The following is a 24,540-nucleotide window of genomic DNA, read 5'->3' on the forward strand; positions in this document are numbered from 1 at the left end:
CTATCTATATATCTATCTATCTATCTATCTATCTATCTATATATCTATCTATCTATCTATCTATCTATCTATCTATCTATCTATCTATCTAGCTATCTATCTATCTATCTATCTATCTAGCTATCTATCTATCTATCTATCTAGCTATCTATCTATCTAGCTATCTATCTATCTATCTATCTATCATTTAAGGAGTTAATATTTTGGCAATAAGTAGGTCTTCCTTGTTAGCCAAAACATTTTTATGGTGCATCCATCAACTGTGAATGTACTTATTTTCGGGTTAGATTTTTTTTTTTTTTGTTTGCACTAATCGCCCAGACGTATGTTGTTGTTGTTGTTGTTATAGGGTTTAACGCCATTTTTCAGCACAAGATAGGCTATACATGGCGGCCAGTATTAATGGTGGAGGAAGAACCCGGGAAAACCCAGGAAAGAACCACCGACCCACGAGAAGCTACCTGCAAGCTTTCTCACATATCCACATTGGCCGAGCCCTAGACTCGAACACATGCAGACAGAGGTGAGATGGCAGTGATCCATGACGGAGAGCGCTTTAGACCACTCGGCCACTCGCCCCCCCCCCCCAGACGTATGTTATTTGAATGCATGTCCAGCACAAAATGTACTGTATTGTCAGTTGCAGAAAGCGTTGCTTGTGGAAGTTATGACTGTTCGAAATGGTTCAAAAGCAAGGGTTACACAAAAACAAGAATGCGCGAAAGTTCACTTTCAATATCTATCTTTATATATATATATATATATATATATATATATATATATATATATATATATATATATATATATATATATATATATATATATATATATATATATATATATATATATATATATATATATTGTGTGTGTGTGTGTGTGTGTGTGTCTTTCGATTGAGAGACACAAAATTATTTAAGAGAAATAAGAACAGGTATTGTATGAAGAGGTCACAAAGGTGATTTTCAGGACATGAGATAACGCATGCTTTATATATGTATTCAGGCAAAGATCATCACGTATTCGCTGGAAGATAAGGGATGTTGTGTTTATCTTTAGATCTCTCTTTATTCCCCTAAGATACTGGGATCAAGACCGGAATGTTATACTTTTTAATTGTAGCGTTCTTGGTGACTTCTGGTGAGTGGAAATATGCATTTAATTCAAGTGTCTTTAATTTAGTAATTATGTTTTGTTCTATTCAATGTAATACACAGCAGTGCAGTGTTATCGACATGTACTTACTGCTCAAAACGGACAGTAAACAACTAGCGCTTCAATGCCTCCACAGCTTTCACATTAATTAGATTCACATGAGTAGTATATGGGGACACTTTAGCGACAATGGGACTTTAATGTTAAAATAGGGGGTTTGCACTTTGGCGACAATGGGAATTTAACATGCGAATGTCACCTGGAGGTCAATGAGAATTGAGCATTGGTGACGTCATGGGGTTTATAGGGTCAAAACTTTTTATAGGGTGAAATGTATTTGTAGGGACAAAGCGTTGATAGGGACAAACATAGACATACATAAACAAACAAATACACATCCAAAAACACACAGAAAAGAGGACAGAAATGTTATAAAGAAAGACTCACAGATAGAATAGAGACTCGAAAAAGAAACACCTGTTGTATGGGTTCAAAACATTTATTCAAGTATATACATGGGCTCTCTGGCTTGTGCTTTGGTCTAAGCACTATCCATTTAATACATGAACATTTGGACACGAATCTAACCTTTTTACGAGTTATTTAGTTCTTGGTTCTATTAAACTACCTTTTAAAATTATAGTTCACGCCTTTCTAAAAATCACTTCATATACAACTTATTTACATTAAATGTTCATTTATAAGAAAAAGCTAAAACAAAACAAGTAACAAACAATCAAATAAGACAAACTTCATGTTTCTCTCTCTATCCGTCACACACCTTGTTTAAAATCTGGTCAGCTACCACTTGTGTCCCAGCATAGATGTTTCCCATTACGTACTCCCCTTCATTCGTAACTCTGCTGTTATGTACATCGTGTTAGGTACACTTATCGGTAAGCAGATCAAGTGCAGTAATCGTCTTCTTCCCATGGAGGTACAACATATCCCATATGAATAGTCACTTTCGGGGACGTCAAATTTTCCTCTCATCGACTGCACGTCTTCAATACCTCTCAAAAGTTTGGAAGAAGTTATTTCTGCAGGTGTGCTAAATCCGAGACATATAGGGGAGTTCAAACTGTCGTGATACATAGATAGGATCAAACGACCTCGATCTTTGACTTGGCAATGATATTTGAGTTCCTCTAACAGTGAGTCAAGTAGATCCGTAATGAAACCTGCTACTTCCTCGGCTGGAACGTCAGACGCGAAGTCTTTAAATTTCACCGTGTAGGTGTAAGTTGTCGTTCTTAATTTTCTCGAGGTCGCTGTCTGTGTCATTTGGATGCTAAAATACTCCTTTAGGTCTACTGAATCCTTTCCCTTCTTGGACGCACTTTGCTGTGACGCTATGGTGGTGAAAGAGGTCAGTGATGTTTGTTCCTTCTCTTTTTTCATCTGCGTAGAGTGATTCATCTTTCTCGTCGCTTGTCCTCGCAATGAAGTGTCGTTCTTGGAAGTCGTCCCTTTTTATACTGGGTGATATCAGCATGTCCATAAGGTAAAGTTTTGTGGTCTGGAAGTTTCACTGGTTGCACCTAGGTTGTCATGGCGTTAGTACATAAACAACTAAGATGTGGTACTACATTGGTGATGTGATCGTGAGGCATAGACTCACACCCGAGTTTCTCGTTGGACTTGAGTCTTACGCTCTATACTTGCTGTTTGAAAGGATTCATTTTTCTCGATTGGTCTTGGTAGTGACAATGAACTATTGGTCTTCGACGTTGTCCTTTTTTATCTGCTGACCAATATCGACGTGACCGTATGGCAAAGTGAAGTGGTTGGGAAGCCGCACTCGCTTCTGGTACACGATTTGATACAGCTTTCCCAAGGGTAGACTGACGATTTGGTGAGTGGGTAAACGTACAATCTTGTTCGGTTCGCAGGTAGTCACTTTAAAGATTTCATCCTCTCCAGATTTCAAGGCTTCTTTCAATACGCCAAAGTTCACCACTTGACTGGTGCGATAATTGAGAGTCAATCGTTTCACTTTACACTCCGTGTGCACTTCTCCTTGTTTGTCTCGGTATTCGTAGCCGTAATTTTTAGGACCGCCACTAGCGAAACTTAAAATCTTCTTGTCGGGGTGTTCGTCTGTCCAGGCTCCTAAACGGTCTCCTTCGATGTCAGGGTGATGTTGACCCGGGCGATCGATGTAAATGTACAGGACGCGATCACCTAACAGTTCTAAAGCTTCGTACAATTTTAAGCGAGCATGGGCTGTCACGTAAGCCGCAATGATGACATTTCCAAATTCGTCGGCTTGTACAAAGTCCAGATCTTCTTCGTAATTGACTAAGATCAAATCCTCACGAACGACGTCCACGCGTTTCATGTATTTGGTTTTGTCGTGAATCATCTGGAAGTAGTGGGAAGGTTCTGTCAAATACTCCATCTTGGGTAAACACGGTCGTTGTGCCATTTTGCCCCACAAGCAATTTAACATCACTTTGGCAAACGATCCCCTGCCTTCGTTTTTCATGATGTGGTCTAAAGTGATACCTTCCTGCTCCCAGTATTTCTCTTTGAATTTCTTCTCATCTTTGGGAGTGTGACACCAAGAAGGATAGCCACTGGCTTCTTCTTTCAGTTTCAAAAAGGCATCCACGCAGTCCGCGAAAATGCCTTTCCGAGTCTCGTCGCCCTTGTGGTATTTCTGTATCTTTGGAAAGTGATAAATTTCGTACACTTCTAACAAGTGGTATCCCATGTCCAGAGTTTTAAACAATTCCACGCTGACCCACGTTCCCGTCAAGGCGAGTTTTTCCTGGGTGTATTGACAAGAATGGTCTTGGTTGCACGTTTCGGCACAAGTACGGCACAAGGGAAACATTAGTTTGCCTTGGCAATGGTGAGGTAGCACCGGATGGTACAAATCCGTGGGAGGCAAGACTTTGCACTTGATCAAGCCTTCGAATTGTCGAATGTTGTCCAGTTCGATGTGTTATGTAAGCAATTGCGGGTGCCCTGCAGGAAAGCGACAATATTTTCACACGTAAGGATACAGCGAACACACGTCCAAGTATTTGATTTCTTCTCCTTTCTCTTCGTCGGCTTGGTACAGCAAACAGGTGGCATTTGTCCTTCCTCCGTACAAACTATCCCTCGGGTTCAGTGGGTCCATCAACTTTTAACTTTCCACGATGCGTTTAAACTCGGGATCGGTTTTCAAACGGTGATCGTACTCGTGTTCCCACATTTCCACCACTTGGTATCCTTGCTGTTCTAACTTCAAACGCCTCTGACAAGTGGTCTCGTGGAAGTCTTCCATGGTCCGTTGTAAAAACTGATTTTTAGTGTCACGTTGAGTTAAGCAGAGGGGACACCCGTGAAATAAGTAACCGTTAAACTCGTACACGATCTTGGGGTTTTCTAAGTCTCAGCCATGCACCGAATACTTCCAATGGCCTTTTCGCCTCCTCCGTTGCGGGCATGTTGGATCGATTTGTCTTCCTTGTCGCACATGTAATGTAACCAGCGTAGGGCTTTGACCGAGTAATGACGTTTGACAAAGTTGGTCGTTTGAGGGCTGATGACAGCCGAAGTGTTTTCAGGCATGAATCGTTGGCGGTACACTAAGGAACAGGCTTTGGCAATGGTGCAGGCTTCTTTCAAAGGATCGTCCCCTCCGTGTTCCATAAACAGTTCTCGAAATTTTCCACAGAAACGCCGTAAAATGTCCACGTCGGAACTACAATACTTAAACATTTCTTCCTGAAAGTCGAAGGGGTCCGAAGCGTGAGCCTGGTACCAAGCGTAGAATGCTTCTCGTTGTTCGGTACGCATGTTGTCGGGTCGTAATCGTGAGCCTTGGGCAAATGGGGTAGAACGGCATGTTGATTGGCTTCGGTATAGAAAAAGTGAGGAAAATAACCTTTAGCCATTTCTGTCTTTCCAAACCTTTTAGGCATTCGACCCAAAGGCATGGCCAAATAGCTCATCGAATCTTTAAACTGTACTTGTCCCACTTGCATGGAAATGATTTTGGCTCCGTTCAAAGTGACTTTAGGACGTTCGGTGCCTTGTTCCGTATAGTATCTGAGAAGAAACTGTCCATCGTATCCGGAGAAATTGTGCGCCATCACCGTGGCATGGCGATGACAATTTCCATAACGTCCGATGTCCTCTTGGCTCCACGTCTCGTCGATTGGGTCTAAGATCCATCAGGCAAAATCGGCCAGCGTGTTCGGTCCCCGAAAGATTTTTTCACGTCCTCCAGGAATCTTGCTGCAGTGAGGGCAATGACTAAAGATAGGTTCTTGGATGCACTTCTCGCACGCTCGATGAGCCACGCAGAAATTAGGAATGTGAATGCCGGTCTCTTGCATGCATTCGAAATCGAAAAAGATGAAATTCCCTTTCTTCTGGTCATCTTCCTCTTGTTGGGGTTGGTATTTTTGAATGTAGCATTGATGTTCCAAGTCCACGATTTGGTGACAAATGTAACATCGTTTCTTTCCTGAACATACGTGTGCCTTGGCACTATTGGTACGTATGCCTTGTCCACAAGTGGGACACAATCTCAAGAGTTGACAAGCACTTTTCTGCTGTGAACCTTGCGTTTTCAGATGTTGTTGGTAACAGGTAGGGCTGACAAAAGTGCGCTGACAAGCTGGACAATGCACTCGTGGTTGTCCTTCGTCTAGAAAGGGTTGAGAGGCCAAACATCCTGAGCATTTCGTTCCACAATGCTTGTGTTGCTCTCGATTGTGATAGCCATAGTCACATTTCTCACAATAATAACTGTGATACTGGTAATGACATCGAAATGTTCATTGTGATGATAGACGTGAATGTATTTTCCGTCTTGGAAATCTTTGCCTCGACACAACAGAGGCAGGCGCACTGCTTGAGGGTGCACTTTCAAAGTGTAACTTGGAGCTAGGACATCTTGCAATATTTGCATTTCAGGAATGCCACAGGGTGTGTCTTTGGCTAGGCCGGCTTGTTGTAACAGGAGTTTTGCTTCACTTCGTTGTTTGGGAAGGTCCGATTTTTGAATAGTTTTCCAGCCTCTTTTCCATTCTACCGTGTCGTTCTTGTTGGCATATGTTCGTCCCACCACGATGGCACGGGCTAAATACATCTGGTTTTGAGGTTTGTTAATTTGGACGAGGCTCTTTTTTGGTGCTGCGAAGGTCGTCCACCAATAATACCTTTTTGCGTCCTGTCCCTTGAGGAAGAGACACGTGGGTCATAAACAGTGTGGCTTTTCCATCGGTGATATGAAACTTGTCATTGGATTGTTGCACGTGTTGAATCTTGTCGATGACTTTGAAGGTGTCAATTCTGCTGGGCTGCTAAACTGGATCCAAACGGGTGACTTTAAGCTGTCGTGATGAATGGAAAGTCTCATGCGATCGTCTTCTTTGGCTTCACATTGTCGTTTCAGTGTGGTTAACAAAGAATCCCACACCTCGATGATGAACTCTTCTGCTTTCTCCAGCGGTACGTCGGATTTGAAATCCTTAAACTTCACAGTGTACGTGTAAGCTAAAATTTTTAGAGGATCGCTTTTCCGTCTCTCGAATGTGGTAATACTTTGCGGGTGATACTGGTGGTCTTTGGTTTGGAGTAGGCTCTCTTTGTCTGGTCGCAGACGTGGAAGGTGTTGGTTCAGGTTCGCTCATGTCTTCTATTTGAGCGAACACTTCTTTTCGTGTGTGAGGCGATATGTCACTTCGCTGCCTCTTACGTTCTTCTTCTCTCTCACTGAAATTGTGCGATCGTTTCATCTCGATTGCTGATTCAGAAATGATTTAACCAAGTTCATTCTCTCCATATATACCCTCTCTACCTCTTGTTGTCACAATGACTTGGTATATTTCACAAGGGCAAGTGAAAGCCAAGCATATAAGAACCCAACGACAGCGGTGCGTATTAAAGCACCTCGTGCATCTTGACGACCCTAAGTTGTTGGTGCATGGCAGATTACATCCAAATACCTTCTCAAAGTGTGAGGCATTTCTACACATGCCATTGCCTTTGTTAAATTCGGTTTTGTTGGTTAGTCATCGTTAATCTTATATTCTAATTTTTTGATGTATTTGTTTTTTATAGAAGACGTAAGATTGTTATTATTGTAATGGTATTGTAACGGTATTTATGTTGTTTAGTCTGTTGCTGCGAAAGAAAATATATATAGCAAGATGCTTAAGTTTGTTCAGTTTTTTTATTTCAAGCTCTACAAAAGGTACCAAGTTTGTCAATCAATCAATCAATTAAAGGATTTAAGTTGCCTACGCAACTAGTGCTTTTGCGACTGGTTAAGTCTCGAAGGCCGAGATTTTCAATTGATCGGGACTGTAGGAATGGAGCCACTACAGTCCCGCTTTTATGTGCGAATGTCGCACTTTTTAATTTTATGAATATGTCCGGCCGAGGAAAGTAGGCAAGGGGCCCGCGGGACGCGAAACGCCACAGGAAAGATGTATGCCCAGAAACGGCAAAGCGCGTAAGATCAAATCAAATCCAATTGTACTAGTGGACAGAAATATATTCCATTGGTGTGTAAGCCAATCGTGTAATTTTTCTAATCCTTTGAGTTGTGTAATTTCATTACTATTTTTCATTAAAGTTGGAATTTGGTGTACATGGTGTACTTTTGATTTTCCGAAATGTTGTCAATCAGCTGGGTGTCAGGCACCCTATACATGTTTGGGTCACACTGTGTTTACTTTCGGTTTTCATTTTTGATGGTGGTATACAAAGGATCGAGTTAGGGTTGTGTGGATAGAGCTTGTATCGAAAGAGGTCTTCAATAGCCGAAGGAAGAACCTCATATAAATTGGCAATTTGAAAGTCGATGTCCGTTTTCTTCTTTACTCTTTCTTCAATCTGTGATACCCTCTTTCTTTCTTCCCTCGTGCTGTTGTAGTGTTTTCCTGTTTTGCTAGAGTTTGCTGTTCTGTTTCGACTCGACTTCCATTGCCTTAGATCTTGATTTTGCGACTGGTCTTTTATCGCCAGGATTCTTTGTTTAATAGCTATACTGAATTTAGAAGGTATATTGTGTCCCTTTTTGTTGTATAAATTAGCATGTTTGGTCTGAGTATCAGTGTTGGATTTACATGTCGTGTTAATACTTGGGGACTGTGTTGTTGTTGTTGTTGTTTATTTAGTTCCGCGTTGTGTGGGGGTGGGGGTGGGGGCCTTTTGACTTGGCTTAAGGTCACCTTATAGTCTTAAGATGGTTGGGGCCTAAGAATTTTTTGTTTATATCCTACCACTCTTGTTGTCGTGTGTATCTGGGCCTGATGGAGGGCGTTTGCCACCTTTATAATATGTATACATAGTTATGAGAATATATGTGTTGTTTTTCTCAGACCATGATGGTTAGTATTGTGTTAGCTGCATGCCTACATGAGGGGAAAAAATATAAAAATATATTTAAAAAAACACACACAACAACAACCATGGGCGTGCGCTTCAGCTAGCAGTCTTACCTTACTGTTTTAGCCCTTCTATTAAGTGTTATTATAATTACTTGTGGGTGTATTTTTATGTTGCCATGTTTGTTAATTTGTTTGAGGTACCTTATTATATTCGTGTATGTGGTATCGATGTTTTTATTGCGTACCTTGTCCAAAACTTCAGGGTATGTTGTAGGGGAATTATTTTTCTTTTGGTAATCTTGGAAACCGACTCGTTGATTATAGTATCTGGGACAGGTGTTGAATACGTGGTCCAGTGTTTCTGCAGCAGAGCAATGTGGACAGTTAGTAGTTTGGTTCAATTCCTTCCTGAGATGTTTCACAAAGCTGTTTTAGAGTAAGGTTTTTCCTGTTTTGATCCTATCGATAATTCGAATGTCCACGATTTCCAGGATTTTAGGTGTCTTGACTACCCTTGTGGCCTCTTTTTGCAGTTGGTTTAAATGTCTGCCCTTGTTGGTGTTGTCCCAGAGCTGCTGCCATTTCTTGTTCATTTTGCTTCTTATCTGGCTATATATCTCATACACACTGTAATTAAGTGTTTTTGTTACATTGTTCAGGAGATTGTATTTCGCCCTTCAGTCAGCTTTATCGTTGCCAATCAGATTGATCTGAGAAGGTACCCATAGGAATTCGATGGTTTGTTGTTCATCTTCTATCTCCCTGATGGATAGCATAGTATCATCTAGCATATTTGCTCTACGTTTTGATGTGCCAATCTCTAAAGATTTGAGTACGCTTAGAGAGTCTGTTATAATGACGTACTGGCTGTGGTTTTGGGTCTTAATCCGTTTGAAGGCTTCATTTATTGCCCAGAATTCTGCTGTGTAGATGGAGCAGCCATCCGGGAGTCTTGCACCAAATTCAACTTGTTGTTGCGGCACCACTATTTCAGCAGCAGTTCTGTTTAGTTCTTTCGATTTAGATCCGTCTGTGTAGATTTTAAGAAATCCAGAGTAAGTTTCTTCGATGATTTTCTGGATTTCTGTTAGTATTTTTGGTGGGTTTTGTAGTTTGGATCCTAAGTTCTAGGCAGACAGGTTTGGGCGTGCAATTTTTCCAAGGGGTAGGATCTTTGATTTTGTATTGTTCTGCTTGAATTCCGGATAGTTGAATTTCATCACAGAGTGTGTGTATTTTCTTACTTGCTGGGTGGTTTAGAGCTAGTTTTTGCCTGAACGAAATGTTGCACTTTTTAATCATCATTTTGGTTGGGCTCTTTTCGTCTGAGGTGCAGCGGTAGATCTCCCGTCAGTATTTGTAGCTCCTCGAGTGAGATGTTATGTAGAGTCCCCGTACGTAGTCTAAGTGCTTTATATTGTATGCTGTCCAGTTTCTTAAGCAGGTCCTTGTTTGCCGAGGCATACACCTGGCAACCGTAGTGCAGTTTAGCCCTGATTAATGATTTGTAGAGAATGAGCATAGGAGCATAGTGTGTTGGTCAGCTCCCCACATTGTCCCCTTGCTATTTTTTAGGAGGTTTGATGTCTTGTTGGCATTTTGTGATTAGGTTTGTTATGTGCGTTTTCCAATTAAGTGTTTCGTTAAGTAGCATTACCAAAAAGTATGTTTCTTTTACGAATGGGATTGGTGTATTTTGGATGTAGAGTTTTGGGTATGTAGTAGGTTTCCTGTTTGTTGGGGAGAAAAGCATTCCTACTGTTTTAGTATCAGATATTTTGAATCCATAGTTGTCTGCCCATTTGCCGATGGCGTCTAGGCTTTGCTGTAGTTGCTTGATGTTGTTTTGGCTGTTGGAGTTGCCTGCCTTCCATATTCCACTATCGTCAGCAAATTGGGACAGTTCGACTAGGTTGTTGGTAATATTGTTGCAAGTTTGTCTTTTCAAGGGGATTGAAACTTTAAGTTACGCGGACGTGAAGGAAAACATACCGTTGTTACTACAGTTTGCTGCCTTTGTGTTCGTTCTAATCCTGCTTGCCTTATATCTTTGTGTTTTAGAGATCATTTTGAAGAGTGAACTGAAGACGCATATGATTAAAAAGTGACCACAGAATAGTACATCCAAACAAGTCGTGATATATTTCGTAATATGACTAACATAATTTCCATGAGTCGCCCATGGCGTGATCGTTTGTGTGTTAGTTTTATTGTTTGTGAAGTGACTAGTGGTCAGGTTCAGAAAAACGCGTCTGATCATCTTGCGGTGCGAATAACAACTGAAACCAATTTGAAGCTAAAGCGGTGGAAAATATCGGTTAGCCAATGAAGTCACTTACAATGTGTAACACATTGTTAGGTTGTAAATTCAGGGTTTTGTTAACATTCCTTAGCCCCATCGCAGTATGTATGGCTGGTTAGAGCATAGAAATGACACCCTGTTTTTCTAAAAGTGTATTTGGTATGGGTTTCCCCCGTCCTTCCCTGAGGTCTGTAAGTGTAGTTGTTAGAAACAATAATGCATTATAAAATTTTTGCAGGGTTTTTCTATTTTTTATCCATCAAATCTGTGAGTATTTTTATCCCATGAAGTTAAAAGGTGTACTTTCTTCCCTTTGTCCGGGCTGACAGTGGGCTTGATTTCCACCAGTTACTTCGGATTGGGGTTGTATTATTAACCCAAAGGCTAGTTACGGCCCTGGGTTAATTTCCTTCCCCTTTCAAAGTTATTTTGATTATTTGAAGTGACTTTGCCAGAGTCTTTCTCTCCGTATTGTGTTATTTGTAATAATTATTTTTTAGATATTTTTTTCCATTTTTTTATATATTTTTTTTACATTAGTGTAGCGGCCAGCCGCAGAATAAAAAAAAAACAACACGTCCTATCTTGTCACTGTGCGAAAAGCTACTAAGGTCAATTCGAAGCGAACGCGTTAAGAAAATAAGTATAGCCAATTAAATCGCTTATGATGAGTGATGCATTGTTTTCTTCTACGGTAGTGTGGCAAAATAATGCCAACGCAAGAGCGTTGTTACCAGTGCAGTGCAGACAGATTGGAGTGTGAACTTACAATCCCTTTGTTGCCTATTGTACCATTTCTTCTTGCCACATCAAATATCAAATAGCCACAGTACTGGTTCGCGTTTTGAAACTGACAAACATTTTTAATCCTCCTCAAACATTTTAAGAAGCACACTCACATCATTAGAGACAGAAGTGTTATAGTACCGGGTGTCAGTTTTTGTTGGGTTTTTTTCCCCCTTTCAAACTAGTGAATTTGGGGTTTGTATGAAGTGAATTAACTGAAGTACAGTGAACCTCAAGGATGATAACCCAAGCTGTCTGTCCATTGATGCATGTATTTACATTAGAAAAAATATGATCTCTAAAACACAAAGATATAAGGCAAGCATGATTAGAACGAACACAAAGACAGCAAACTGTAGTAAAAACGGTATGTTTTCCTTCACGTCCGCGTAACTTAAAGTTTCAATCCCCTTGAAAAGACAAACTTGATACCTTTTGTAGAGCTTGAAATAATTAAAAAACTGAACAAACTTAAGCATTTTACTATAGATATTTTCTTTCGCAGCAACAGACTAAACAACATAAATACCGTTACAATACCATTACAATAATAAACAATCTTACATCTTCTATAAAAAAAGAAATACATCAAAAAATTAGAATTAAAGATTAACGATGACTAACCAACAAAACCGAATTTAACAAAGGCAATGGCATGTGTAGAAATGCCTCTCACTTTGAGAAGGTATTTGGATGTAATCTGCCATGCACCAACAACTTGAAAAAATGTATAAACAGAGAGAAACCTTAATTCAAAATTTAATTTTGTTCCAAATTGTTTATGTCTTTAGGGAACATACCTAAGCACTAATAAAGGGTGGAACAGGGAAGATACACATAAAAGCTTTGATATTTCTGAAAAAAATGAGGGGATATTCCTACAGTTCTTAACCAGCTATTTATGCTGGGACGGGTCTGTGGGATATCCACAAATACAGATTTCTGGTCACGTTGCAAGTATGTGGGTGTTTTGGAAAATGGTAAAAATTGGATACACAATTTTCTCGTGACACTTATAAAGTGAAGAGTCTGTGTGCAACTGTCAGAAGCCAAAGTCATATAACTTTTGTACGGTTTGTAAAGATTTCCACTTTAGGAAATGTGAAGTATCACAAGTTATTATCACAAACAGAAATGGAACATAGGGGCTTGACAGTTGTTGTTTAGACACCTCCGCTCAACTTCACAACTTACTTGCTCTGTCTCATACTTTGATCTTAAGGAAAGATCACCTTTGTGCAGCAACAATGGTAACAACAGGAGACGCCGTCGCTGCTATCGAAAAAGTGTAGTTCTTTTAAAAATGAGTTTAGTATTTTTTTTTATAAAAATATCAGATGAAGAAAAACTGTTAGAACAGGGTTGGCAGAATCGTAGTCAGCGACAAAGTAGAAGTGACTGAGAGAAGGAGACACCGTTGTCGAGTAGCGTGGTTTTCTGGAGTACGTACGTGTCCCAGCGTCACAGTGCCGTCTCTAGCTCTCTTGAAGACACCAAGTGTCTCTTTGTTTTTTCTTGCAACTTTTTTCTTTTGTGGTAGGGCTTGAATCGAAGGGTCGTCAAGATGCACGAGGGGCTTTAATACGCACCGCTGTCGTTGGGTTCCTATATGCTTGGCTTTCACTTGCCCTTGTGAAATATACCAAGTCATTGTGACAACAAGAGGTAGAGAGGGTATATATGGAGAGAATGAACTTGGTTAAATCATTTCTGAATCAGCAATCGAGATGAAACGATCGCACAATTTCAGTGAGAGAGAAGAAGAACGTAAGAGGCAGCGAAGTGACATATCGCCTCACACACGAAAAGAAGTGTTCGCTCAAATAGAAGACATGAGCGAACCTGAACCAACACCTTCCACGTCTGCGACCAGACAAAGAGAGCCTACTCCAAACCAAAGATCACCAGTGTCACCCGCAAAGTATTACCACATTCGAGAGACGGAAAAGCGATCCTCTAAAAATTTTAGCTTACACGTACACTGTAAAGTTTAAGGATTTCAAATCCGACGTACCGCTGGAGAAAGCAGAAGAGTTCATCATCGAGGTGTGGGATTCTTTGTTAACCACACTGAAACGACAATGTGAAGCCAAAGAAGACGATCGCATGAGACTTTCCATTCATCACGACAGCTTAAAGTCACCCGTTTGGATCCAGTTTAGCAGCCCAGCAGAATTGACACCTTCAAAGTCATCGACAAGATTCAACACGTGCAACAATCCAATGACAAGTTTCATATCACCGATGGAAAAGCCACACTGTTTATGACCCACGTGTCTCTTCCTCAAGGGACAGGACGCAAAAAGGTATTATTGGTGGACGACCTTCGCAGCACCAAAAAGAGCCTCGTCCAAATTAACAAACCTCAAAACCAGATGTGTTTAGCCCGTGCCATCGTGGTGGGATGAACATATGCCAACAAGAACGACACGGTAGAATGGAAAAGAAGCTGGAAAACTATTCAAAAATCGGACCTTCCCAAACAACGAAGTGAAGCAAAACTCCTGTTACAACAAGCCGGCCTGGCCAAAGACACACCCTGTGGCATTCCTGAAATGCAAATATTGCAAGATGTCCTAGCTCCAAGTTACACTTTGAAAGTGCACCCTCAAGAAGTGCGCGGGCCTCTGTTGTGTCGAGGAAAAGATTTCCAAGACGGAAAATACATTCACGTCTATCATCACAATGAACATTTCGATGTCATTACCAGTATCGCAGTTATTATTGTGAGAAATGTGACTATGGCTATAACAATCGAGAGCAACACAAGCATTGTGGAACGAAATGCTCAGGATGTTTGGCCTCTCAACCCTTTCTAGACGAAGGACAACCACGAGTGCATTGTCCAGCTTGTCAGCGCACTTTTGTCAGCCCTACCTGTTACCAACAACATCTAAAAACGCAAGGTTCACAGCAGAAAAGTGCTTGTCAACTCTTGAGATTGTGTCCCACTTGTGGACAAGGCATACGTACCAATAGTGCCAAGGCACACGTATGTTCAGGAAAGAAACGATGTTACATTTGTCACCAAATCGTGGACTTGGAACATCAGTGCTACATTCAAACATACCAGCCCCAACAAGAGGAAGATGACCAGAAGAAAGGGAATTTCATCTTTTTCGATTTCGAATGCATGCAAGAGACCGGCATTCACATTCCTAATTTCTGCGTGGCTCATCGAGCGTGCGAGAAGTGCATCCAAGAACCTATCTTTAGTCATTGCCCTCACTGCAGCAAGATTCCTGGAGGACGTGAAAAAATCTTTCGGGGACCGAACACGCTGGCCGATTTTGCCTGATGGATCTTAGACCCAATCGACGAGACGTGGAGCCAAGAGGACATCGGACGTTATGGAAATTGTCATCGCCATGCCACGGTGATGGCGCACAATTTCTCCGGATACGATGGACAGTTTCTTCTCAGATACTATACGGAACAAGGCACCGAACGTCCTAAAGTCACTTTGAACGGAGCCAAAATCATTTCCATGCAAGTGGGACAAGTACAGTTTAAAGATTCGATGAGCTATTTGGCCATGCCTTTGGGTCGAATGCCTAAAAGGTTTGGAAAGACAGAAATGGCTAAAGGTTATTTTCCTCACTTTTTCTATACCGAAGCCAATCAACATGCCGTTCTACCCCATTTGCCCAAGGCTCACGATTACGACCCGACAACATGCGTACCGAACAACGAGAAGCATTCTACGCTTGGTACCAGGCTCACGCTTCGGACCCCTTCGACTTTCAGGAAGAAATGTTTAAGTATTGTAGTTCCGACGTGGACATTTTATGGCGTTGCCTCCCACGGACTTGTACAATCCCGTGTTACCTCACCATTGCCAAGGCAAACTAATGTTTCCCTTGTGCCGTACTTGTATCACTTTAGACCACATCGAGAAAAACGAAGGCAGGGGATCGTTTGCCAAAGTGATTTTAAATTGCTTGTGGGGCAAAATGGCACAACGACCGTGTTTACCCAAGACGGAGTATTTGACAGAACCTTCCCACTACTTCCAGATGATTCACGACAAAACCAAATACATGAAATACGTGGACGTCGCTCGTGAGGATTTGATCTTAGTCAATTACGAAGAAGATCTGGACTTTGTACAAGCCGTCGAATTTGGGAATGTCATCATTGCGGCTTACGTGACAGCCCATGCTCGCTTAAAATTGCACGAAGCTTTAGAACTGTTAGGTGATCGTGTCCTGTACTTTGACACGTACAGTTGCATTTACATCGATCGCCCGGGTCAACATCACCCTGACATCGAAGAAGACCGTTTAGGAGCCTGGACAGACGAACACCCCGACAAGAAGATTTTAAGTTTCGCTAGTGGCGGTCCTAAAAATTACGGCTACGAATACTGGGACAAACAAGGAGAAGTGCACACGGAGTGTAAAGTGAAAGGATTGACTCTCAATTATCGCACCAGTCAAGTGGTGAACTTTGGCGTATTGAAAGAAGCCTTGAAATCTGGAGAGGATGAAATCTTTAAAGTGACTACCTGCGAACCGAACAAGATTGTACGTTTACCCACTCACCAAATCGTCAGTCTACCCTTGGAAAAGCTGTATCAAATCGAATACCTGAGGCGAGTGCGGCTTCCCAACCACTTCACTTTGCCGTACGGTCACGTCGATATTGGTCAGCATATAAAAACGAACAACGTCCAAGACCAATAGTTCATTGTCACTACCAAGACCAATAGAAAAAAATGAATCCTTTCAAACAGCAAGTATAGAGCGTAAGACTCAAGTCCAACGAGAAACTCGGGTGTGAGTCTATGCCTCACGATCACATCACCAATGTAGTACCACATCTTAGTTGTTTATGTACTAACGCCATGACAACCTAGGTGCAACCAGTGAAACTTCCAGACCACAAAACTTTACCTTATGGACATGCTGATATCACCCAGTATAAAAAGGGACGACTTCCAAGAACGACACTTCATTGCGAGGACAAGCGACGAGAAAGATGAATCACTCTACGCAGATGATAAAAGAAAAGGAACAAACATCATTGACCTCTTTCACCACCATACCGTCACAGCAAAGTGCGTCCAAGAAGGAAAGGATTCAGTAGACCTAAAGGAGTATTTTAGCATCCAAATGACTCAAACAGCGACCTCGAGAAAATTTAGAACGACAACTTACACCTACACGGTGAAATTTAAAGACTTCGCGTCTGACGTTCCAGCCGAAGAAGTAGCAGGTTTCATTACGGACCTACTTGACTCACTGTTAGAGGAAATCAAATGTCATTGCCAAGTCAAAGATCGAGGTCGTTTGAGCCTGTGTATGTATCACGACAGTTTGAACTCGCCTGTATGTCTCGGATTTAGCACACCTGCAGAAATAACGTCTTCCAAACGTTTGAGAGGTATTGAAGACATGCAGTCGATGAGAGGAAAATTTGACATCACCGATGGAAAAGTGACTATTCATATGGGATATGTTGTACCTCCATGGGAAGAAGACGATGACTACATTCGATCTGCTTACCGATAAGTGTACCTAGCACGATGTACATAACAGCAGATTTACGAATGAAAGGGAGTACGTGATGGGAAACATCTATGCTGGGACACAAGTGGTAGCTGACCAGATTTTAAACAAGGTGTGTGACGGATAGAGAGAGAAACATGAAGTTTGTCTTATTTGATTGTTTGTTACTTGTTTTGTTTTAGCTTTTTCTTATAAATGAACATTTAATGTAAATAAGTTGTATATGAAGTGATTTTTAGAAAGGCGTGAACTATAATTTTAAAAGGTAGTTTAATAGAACCAAGAACTTAATAACTCGTAAATAGGTTTGTTTCATGTCCAAATGTTTATGTATTAAATGGATAGTGCTTAGACCAAAGCACAAGCCAGAGAGCCCGTGTATATACTTGAATAAATGTTTTGAACCCATACAACAGGTGTTTCTTTTTCGAGTCTCTATTCTATCTGTGAGTCTTTCTTTATAACATTTCTGTCCTCTTTTCTGTGTGTTTGGATGTGTATTTGTTTGTTTATGTATGTCTATGTTTGTCCCTATCAACCCTTTGTCCCTACAAATACATTTCACCATATAAAATGTTTTGACCCTATAAACCCCATGACATCACCAATATTCAATTCCCATTGACCTCCAGGTGCCATTCCCATGTTAAATTCCCATTGTCGCCAAAGTGCAAACCCCCTATTTTAACATTAAAGTCCCATTGTTGCTACAGTGCCCCCATATACTACTCACATGATATAGGTTGATTCCATGGCTTTAACTGTGTCCTTCTTAACACGTTTCAAGTTCATAATTGTAATCAGTTTAGCATGAGATACTGATGAGACAGACACTGCAATGGACTTTAAGAGAACTCACTCTATGTCGTTAGAATTCGTTTAATAATAATAATAATAATAATAATAATAATAATAACAACTGCGTTTCATTAAAGATATCGTTTCCCAAATTACAGGCACCCAGGGCCAGAACGCCTTCTACACGTGCGATATGGTAGCTACCTTAGACTGCAGCAATGCTATGTTTGTTCCAATGCAAGAATGTGGCACCAACGGAGTAACTTATTCTAACAGGTTAAACGATGTTTATAATCCAGATAAATTGCTAATACTTTATATTCAATAATACAATGATAGCTGACTAAACAAAATAAAACCAAGAATTTTGCATGTTTTGAGTAGTGCATTGGTTGTAAAGACAAGCAGTCAGGCAGGCAAACAACAAAAGTTAGCTGCTACAAGTAACCAAACTTTGGTATGTTTCTCTGTATAGGATGTATTGTATCGACATTTCTTGGTTAGTACCAAATTAACTTAAAACATCAGTGAATATACCTCTTTAATTAAAGTAACTTAGTAATCTCTAAATTCCAGACACATGTACAATCACAGAACAAAGTATACAAAAATGTAAGAATTATCAATATATAATAAAATGTTGTTCCTCAGTTGTTTCATATCTACATGATAGATGTTATTTTTAAAAATTCTTTTATTTCATATTTAATAAAATTTAAATTTGACATTCAGATTATCATTGGTTTTTAAAAGTAACGTTGTTCCAAGGTGACGTGTTACGCCGCCTGTGGCATACTGCTTTTATGTCATGAAACTGACGTTTGTAGCATACGGCAATGCAATCGTCATTTAGGACATAAAACTATTACGCTAATAGTTTGATAACGTAAATTATTACTGAACCTTCATTTAAAGCTGTGCAATGTTCTGAACAAATGTTTATCTGCAATCCTGTATCAACTACCCCAAACCTTGAAGACATTGTTTCTCAAAAGTCCTTTACCATTTAACTTTTCTTGTATTGATTTTTGATTTTTTTTTTTTTTTTTTTTTTTTTTTTTTTTATTTTTTGGTTGTTAGGGGTGGTGATGGTGGTGTTTTTTAAAATTTGATGATAATAATAATAATAATAATAATAATAATAATAATAATAAATGCAATAACTGCAATCGAGCAGTTATTAAGTGCCAGGTTATGCAGTATTTCTTCAGCTTTGAGTCTCAAATGTAGGTGCGAATTCGGAAAGCAGCACTGTAAAGACCTTTCTATCCACATTCAACACTCAGGCCCCTGTGATCCAAGATCCACAATGCCTCCCGATGCCATCATTCCGCCCATGTACAACGGTACAGAAGCATTGGTCGATTTTTTCTGTGTGGAACTCTCCCATATGAACTGCCCCCTGACGCAAGAACCAGTCTGTGCGAGTGATGGAATAACCTATCTTAATTTGTAAGTACACGTGATCTAAAGCTTGAATGATTCAGTGCGCACGCTTAAAATGATGAGAACAAAGGTCGCCTGAACACAACAGTGATATTACGTACGCACTCTGTTTTACATCCTTACTAAAGTACCCGGGTCATAGCTGGATGACAGCTTGTTCGATTTTCAATTTACGGAGATTTCTATGTTATGGAGTCTTTCAGAACTATTCTACGAGTTGAAGACTTAACTGCATTATCGAACTATTTTTATCTCAGAAATGCGTATGTGCATTGTTCTTTTCTTTTTCTTTTTTCTTTATCTCATTAAACTGCTAAGAAGACTTGTGATAAAATACTAAAGGGCTGCGAAAGTTTTCACAGAAACTATCTCTTGCACTTTTGTGCGTTATGTTAGCTGAAGACACAAAATGTACCTTGAGTGTCCTTATGATTTTCTTATTTCTGACTGTTCACAAACTCCCGCGCAGAATCAGTAATAAGCAGCAGTTATGCATTAATTACCTCTGCGCAGCAACTTGTATAGACCCTCTAATAAAATATTTCAGTCAGAAATACATTCCGTCAGTAGCGGGGGGGGGGGGGCCAAATTCGGGAACAAGTAAAAGTTTAAGTAGCCTGGGCAACCCGACCTACCCTGGATGCCATCATTATGCTATCGACAATCCAAACCTGAACTTGTGGGGGGTAAATATGTGAAACAAAAACGAGGCGTCCCAAATGTTTCAATAGGCTATGCTCTAGACGTTTATAAAGCTAAATTAATTTTAATGACGAGAACAAATTATGCCAATGCACACCTTCAAAGTTAAGAAAAGTAGAAGGACAAGGTTGGATTAATAGCCGATTTCGGTCCTTAATAAGATACAGATGAAACTCATACAAAGCAATAGCAGCCCCAATTTGTGCCTAAAGTATGTGGGTTTTTTTTATCCAGGACCGCTTTAATAAAGGAAAGTACTCTTTAAAAGCAGAATGGCTTGCTCCTCCGATGTGGTACCATTTTTTATCGATCATAGGTATGACGATTAACAAGCTCTTGTCAAGCTTACTACGGAAAAACGGTTTATTTCAAATTGTGCACTTTGCACACAGTATGCTTGATTGCCAAGGTTGATTAGTTTGCACATAGTATGCATGATAGCCAAGGCTGATAAGTTGGCACACAGTATGCATGGTAGCCAAGGCTGATACGTTTGCACACAGTATTCATGATAGCCAAGGCTGATAAGTTGGCACACAGTATGCATGATAGCCAAAGCTGATAAGTTGGCACGCAGTATGCGTGATAGCCAAGGCTGATAAGTTGGCACACAGTATGCATGATAGCCAAGACTGATAAGTTGGCACACAGTATGCATGATAGCCAAGGCTGATAAGTTTGCACACAGTATGCAATATAGCCAAGGCTGATAATTTGCACATAGAATGCATGATAGCCAAGGCTGATAAGTTGGCACACAGTATGCATGGTAGCCAAGGCTGATACGTTTGCACACAGTATTCATGATAGCCAAGGCTGATACCTTTCAAATTTGATTTCTATACTTGCAACATTATTCAAATGATGTGGATATTTCCATTAACTGGTTGATTATCTCTAAAACCTATTTCTTTCAGTTAATACGTTTCGCTTATGTTAATGTCTAACACTGACTTTTGTCCAATCTTACCAGAATTGCCCCCAAAAGGACAATTTATGTATTTCTTTATCATGTTATTTTCACAAAGAGACTGCAATAATTTTCGTATATTTGTAATTGGCGGATGTTTCTTTAGTTTACAGTAAAGAATTTACAATGCTAAGAACGTCAGAGAGCAACACTGTTTTCTTTATGTATTGGGTGGTTGGGAATCTTACTTCTATTTATTAACAATTCGATTAATTTATTCCTTATTAGGATAAGTGATCATAAACTTTACAAAAGCCGTAAAACATACGACATATGAGTCACTTGAGCAACATGAAATGCACGGTTTTATTAGAATATCTTTGTATATGTTCAAGATGATGAGTAGCCAGGCTGTTTAAAGCAAATTTGTCTGCGGACCTAATGGGTAGACAAGAATGAATGAATGAATGAATGAATGAATGAATGAATGAATGAACGAGACAACAAGACAGGTTCATGCAAATACATTTGTTCCAGTGCTCATTGCCCACCCACCCATTACTCCTATCCGACCTCCATAAACATATTATGAACACCTTCAATGTCTCATAACCAATTAAAAGACAACACATAAAATTAAAAAAAGAAAACAATATGATCCCTTAAGCTCATTAATTCAATCACGAAATGGTAATACATTTTGATTTTAGAAGAATTTTTGGCATATGCATGTATTTATTTCCGTTATATTCTTAACAATATATTAAATGACTTGGAAATGAAATAAAGTGTATTGTGATTATTCGGGTATTCACTAGAGCAATGTCTCTGTATCGAGTTGTTTATAATACCAAGCACTGGTACTTATAAAAACAAGGTCAAAAGTGGTGAAGTTTTGTAAATTGACATGGTAGCATCCAACAAACAAGTGAATATTCAACAAAACCTTGAAGAGACAAACACGACTTTTAATGATATTAGATTCTACTATTCAGTCAAATCGATAAACTTTTAGTGAAAATATTTTAAATATTTTTATGTGCATCATCATGGAGTTCGTGCACAAATAAACATATACACATTCGCGTATGCACACACACACACACACACACACACACACACACACACACACATTTAGAGGTTAAATGCATGACGAAAGTAATTTTTATTTTAAATATCTAAAATACGCACCACTGTTGATTCCAAACTACTCTGAATACGACGGCCAGATCTACTCATCAAGACACTCGTGAAAACAGTTATCCAGAGGAAGAGTTAAAAACCATTCAGAACATCATGAGCAATTTCTATCATTCAGCAAGGATTTTACAAGTCCTCTCCAAGATTATGCCAATACAATATGGGATGACTGCTCTGCCTCTGAAGGCTCATACAATGTGATGTGACTTAAAAAGTATTCGATTTAAAAGACTCAAACGACTCCAGCTTGAATTGGAACGCATTGTAACTGGACTTCCCCAAACTGCTTCTACTAACAAGATTTACACAGAGCTTTTTGGAGCCTATTATCAGAAAGAAGAAAATTTCGTAAACTCTGTACATTTGAGAAAAATTAAATATGGTTTGTCTCGCTTGTACGTCTAACATCAACCAATTCCATTAGTTGGACACGCAAGTGAGTATAATTTGCAAATAGAATTATTGTCAATAACTACATGCATGAAATGTTCAGAAATTCAAATACAGCTTCCATGCACAATTTTGGAACACTCTGCAGAATCCAGCAAAACATGAAATGAATTATCAGTTATTTATTCTACAATAAGAAACAAACTTTAGGGATTTAGGCAACGAGTTATTTTTAAATTTTCTTACTGGTACCCATTATGCGAATGTAGAGAAGGCGATAAGATTACCTATCATTATATTTCTAATTGTAAGAAATGCAAGCCTAAGACCTACAAGAGATATTTTGAAACATTTTAATATTAGTGTGCTGAACAATAAAAGTTCTTTGTTAGCGAGTAGTACCTAGGGTGCATCCCCACAAAGTACTTCCCATGCACCTCAACACACCATCATCGAAAAACGTTTCAAATTTACATTAACGGTACGGAGAGATTTAAATATCGTCTAAGACAAACTACCTTCTTTGGAATGATCTCCTACCATCTGCCATGGTATCACTTTATCGTCTCTTTTCCCCTGTTCTACCCCTCCATTTTTCTTCTTTAAAACTGCTGAATTACACACTTATTTTTTTTTATACCTTGTTTGTTTAATTTGTTCTTTCACTATATTCGTGTCATATTTTGTTTTACTATTAACTTGTATTATTCCAGATAATCTGTCTTTATTTCTTTACACTGAAGTAATATAGAGATTCCTGTTGAAGATGCATGGTATAAATAACACAACGGTTATTCACTTCGAATCCTATATACATTAGTAATGTATACATGATGCAATTTTATCCCCATTGGTAGAATATAATTTTAAACAATTGCATATAAGCCTGATTTTTATTTGAATAACATAATTTGTGCACAACTTGCATCAGGCAAAACAGATAATAATTAAATTCAAAACTGCTAAACAACGTCTGGGGTGAGTAGTTTAAGAATTAACTTTTATTTCCCATTTTGGATATACAATTACGCCATCATGTGGATATTCCGGACTCGTACAACGCGATAATCGGAAGGAATATACATTCAATGCATATGTTTGGTTTTATCATCCAGCTCTTTTATGTATTACTCAACTGATTCATTTACCTTTATCAAACCACGCAATATTGCTTATAACAATTTCCGTTTTCGTGTCCATTTTAATTGTTTCTATTTTTTTATCTATTTAGGTTTTCACGACATCAGTTCTATCAATAATGCAAGATTATTTAATCTACTTCAGTTGGAAATACATCGGCTTCAGTTCTGCTGTACAATTTTGTTCTAAATCAGCTGTATCGCTGTTTTCTTTAAAGTTTCATATCTTTGTTTCGTTTCGTTGCATTAATTGTACAACACCGATGTCATTGATAACCTCTCCATTGATATGTATTTTGCATGTTTTAAATTGATCAACATTAGCATGCAATTTGTAAAATATGTTGAATGCACGATATTTTATTGTCTTGATCTTATCATTCAAATCTGTAAGAAATAAATCGTTAGATGTTTTGATAGGTCTAATTGTTATTACATTAACAACTATCTTGTAGTGTTGTCTTTATCATCAGTTACCTCTGTTAAATCAATCTTTTTGCGCATCTCTGCCAGGGTATATATGTTAAGAGTTACCTTATTTTTTAATTCTGTTAAAAAAATCACATACGACTTTTTCGATGCTTTGAACGGTTTATTCTATTTCATTATTCTGGTCCTTCTGTCATTGTTGCAGTTTAGATTGCAGAGTACCATAGTCCTTTAGTAATTTTTGTCTATATTTTCTCCATGCTCCTTTCTAAAGTCTCATGCCCAGCATTTTTCCCTGATCGATGAATTGTATAAGCTGTCTAACGTTAGGTAAATCATCTATTTTTTGGTACTGTTTTTAAGGCCTGTACCTGAAGCCAATAAATTCCTAATCTCTGTCTGAACAATTCCTGTACATTTCAAATATTTCTTTTCC

General features: G+C 39.3%; 1 protein-coding gene across 1 annotated transcript in view; it reads left to right on the forward strand.

Moving 5' to 3' along the window:
* Positions 1–1,005: 1,005 nt before the first annotated feature.
* The window catches only part of LOC149776953 (follistatin-like), a 51,412-nt gene continuing 27,877 nt past the window's right edge, over positions 1,006–24,540 (forward strand). The window contains exons 1-3 of the mRNA XM_089941671.1: positions 1,006–1,137; positions 18,047–18,164; positions 19,119–19,340. Of these exons, the coding sequence (XP_089797797.1) occupies positions 1,098–1,137; positions 18,047–18,164; positions 19,119–19,340 (380 nt within the window). The 5' untranslated portion in view covers positions 1,006–1,097. The remainder of the gene's footprint in view (positions 1,138–18,046; positions 18,165–19,118; positions 19,341–24,540) is intronic.

This window comes from Sinohyriopsis cumingii, chromosome 18, assembly GCF_028554795.1.
Source record: "Sinohyriopsis cumingii isolate HCF-2022 chromosome 18, ASM2855479v2, whole genome shotgun sequence".
NCBI classification, from domain to species: domain Eukaryota; kingdom Metazoa; phylum Mollusca; class Bivalvia; order Unionida; family Unionidae; genus Sinohyriopsis; species Sinohyriopsis cumingii.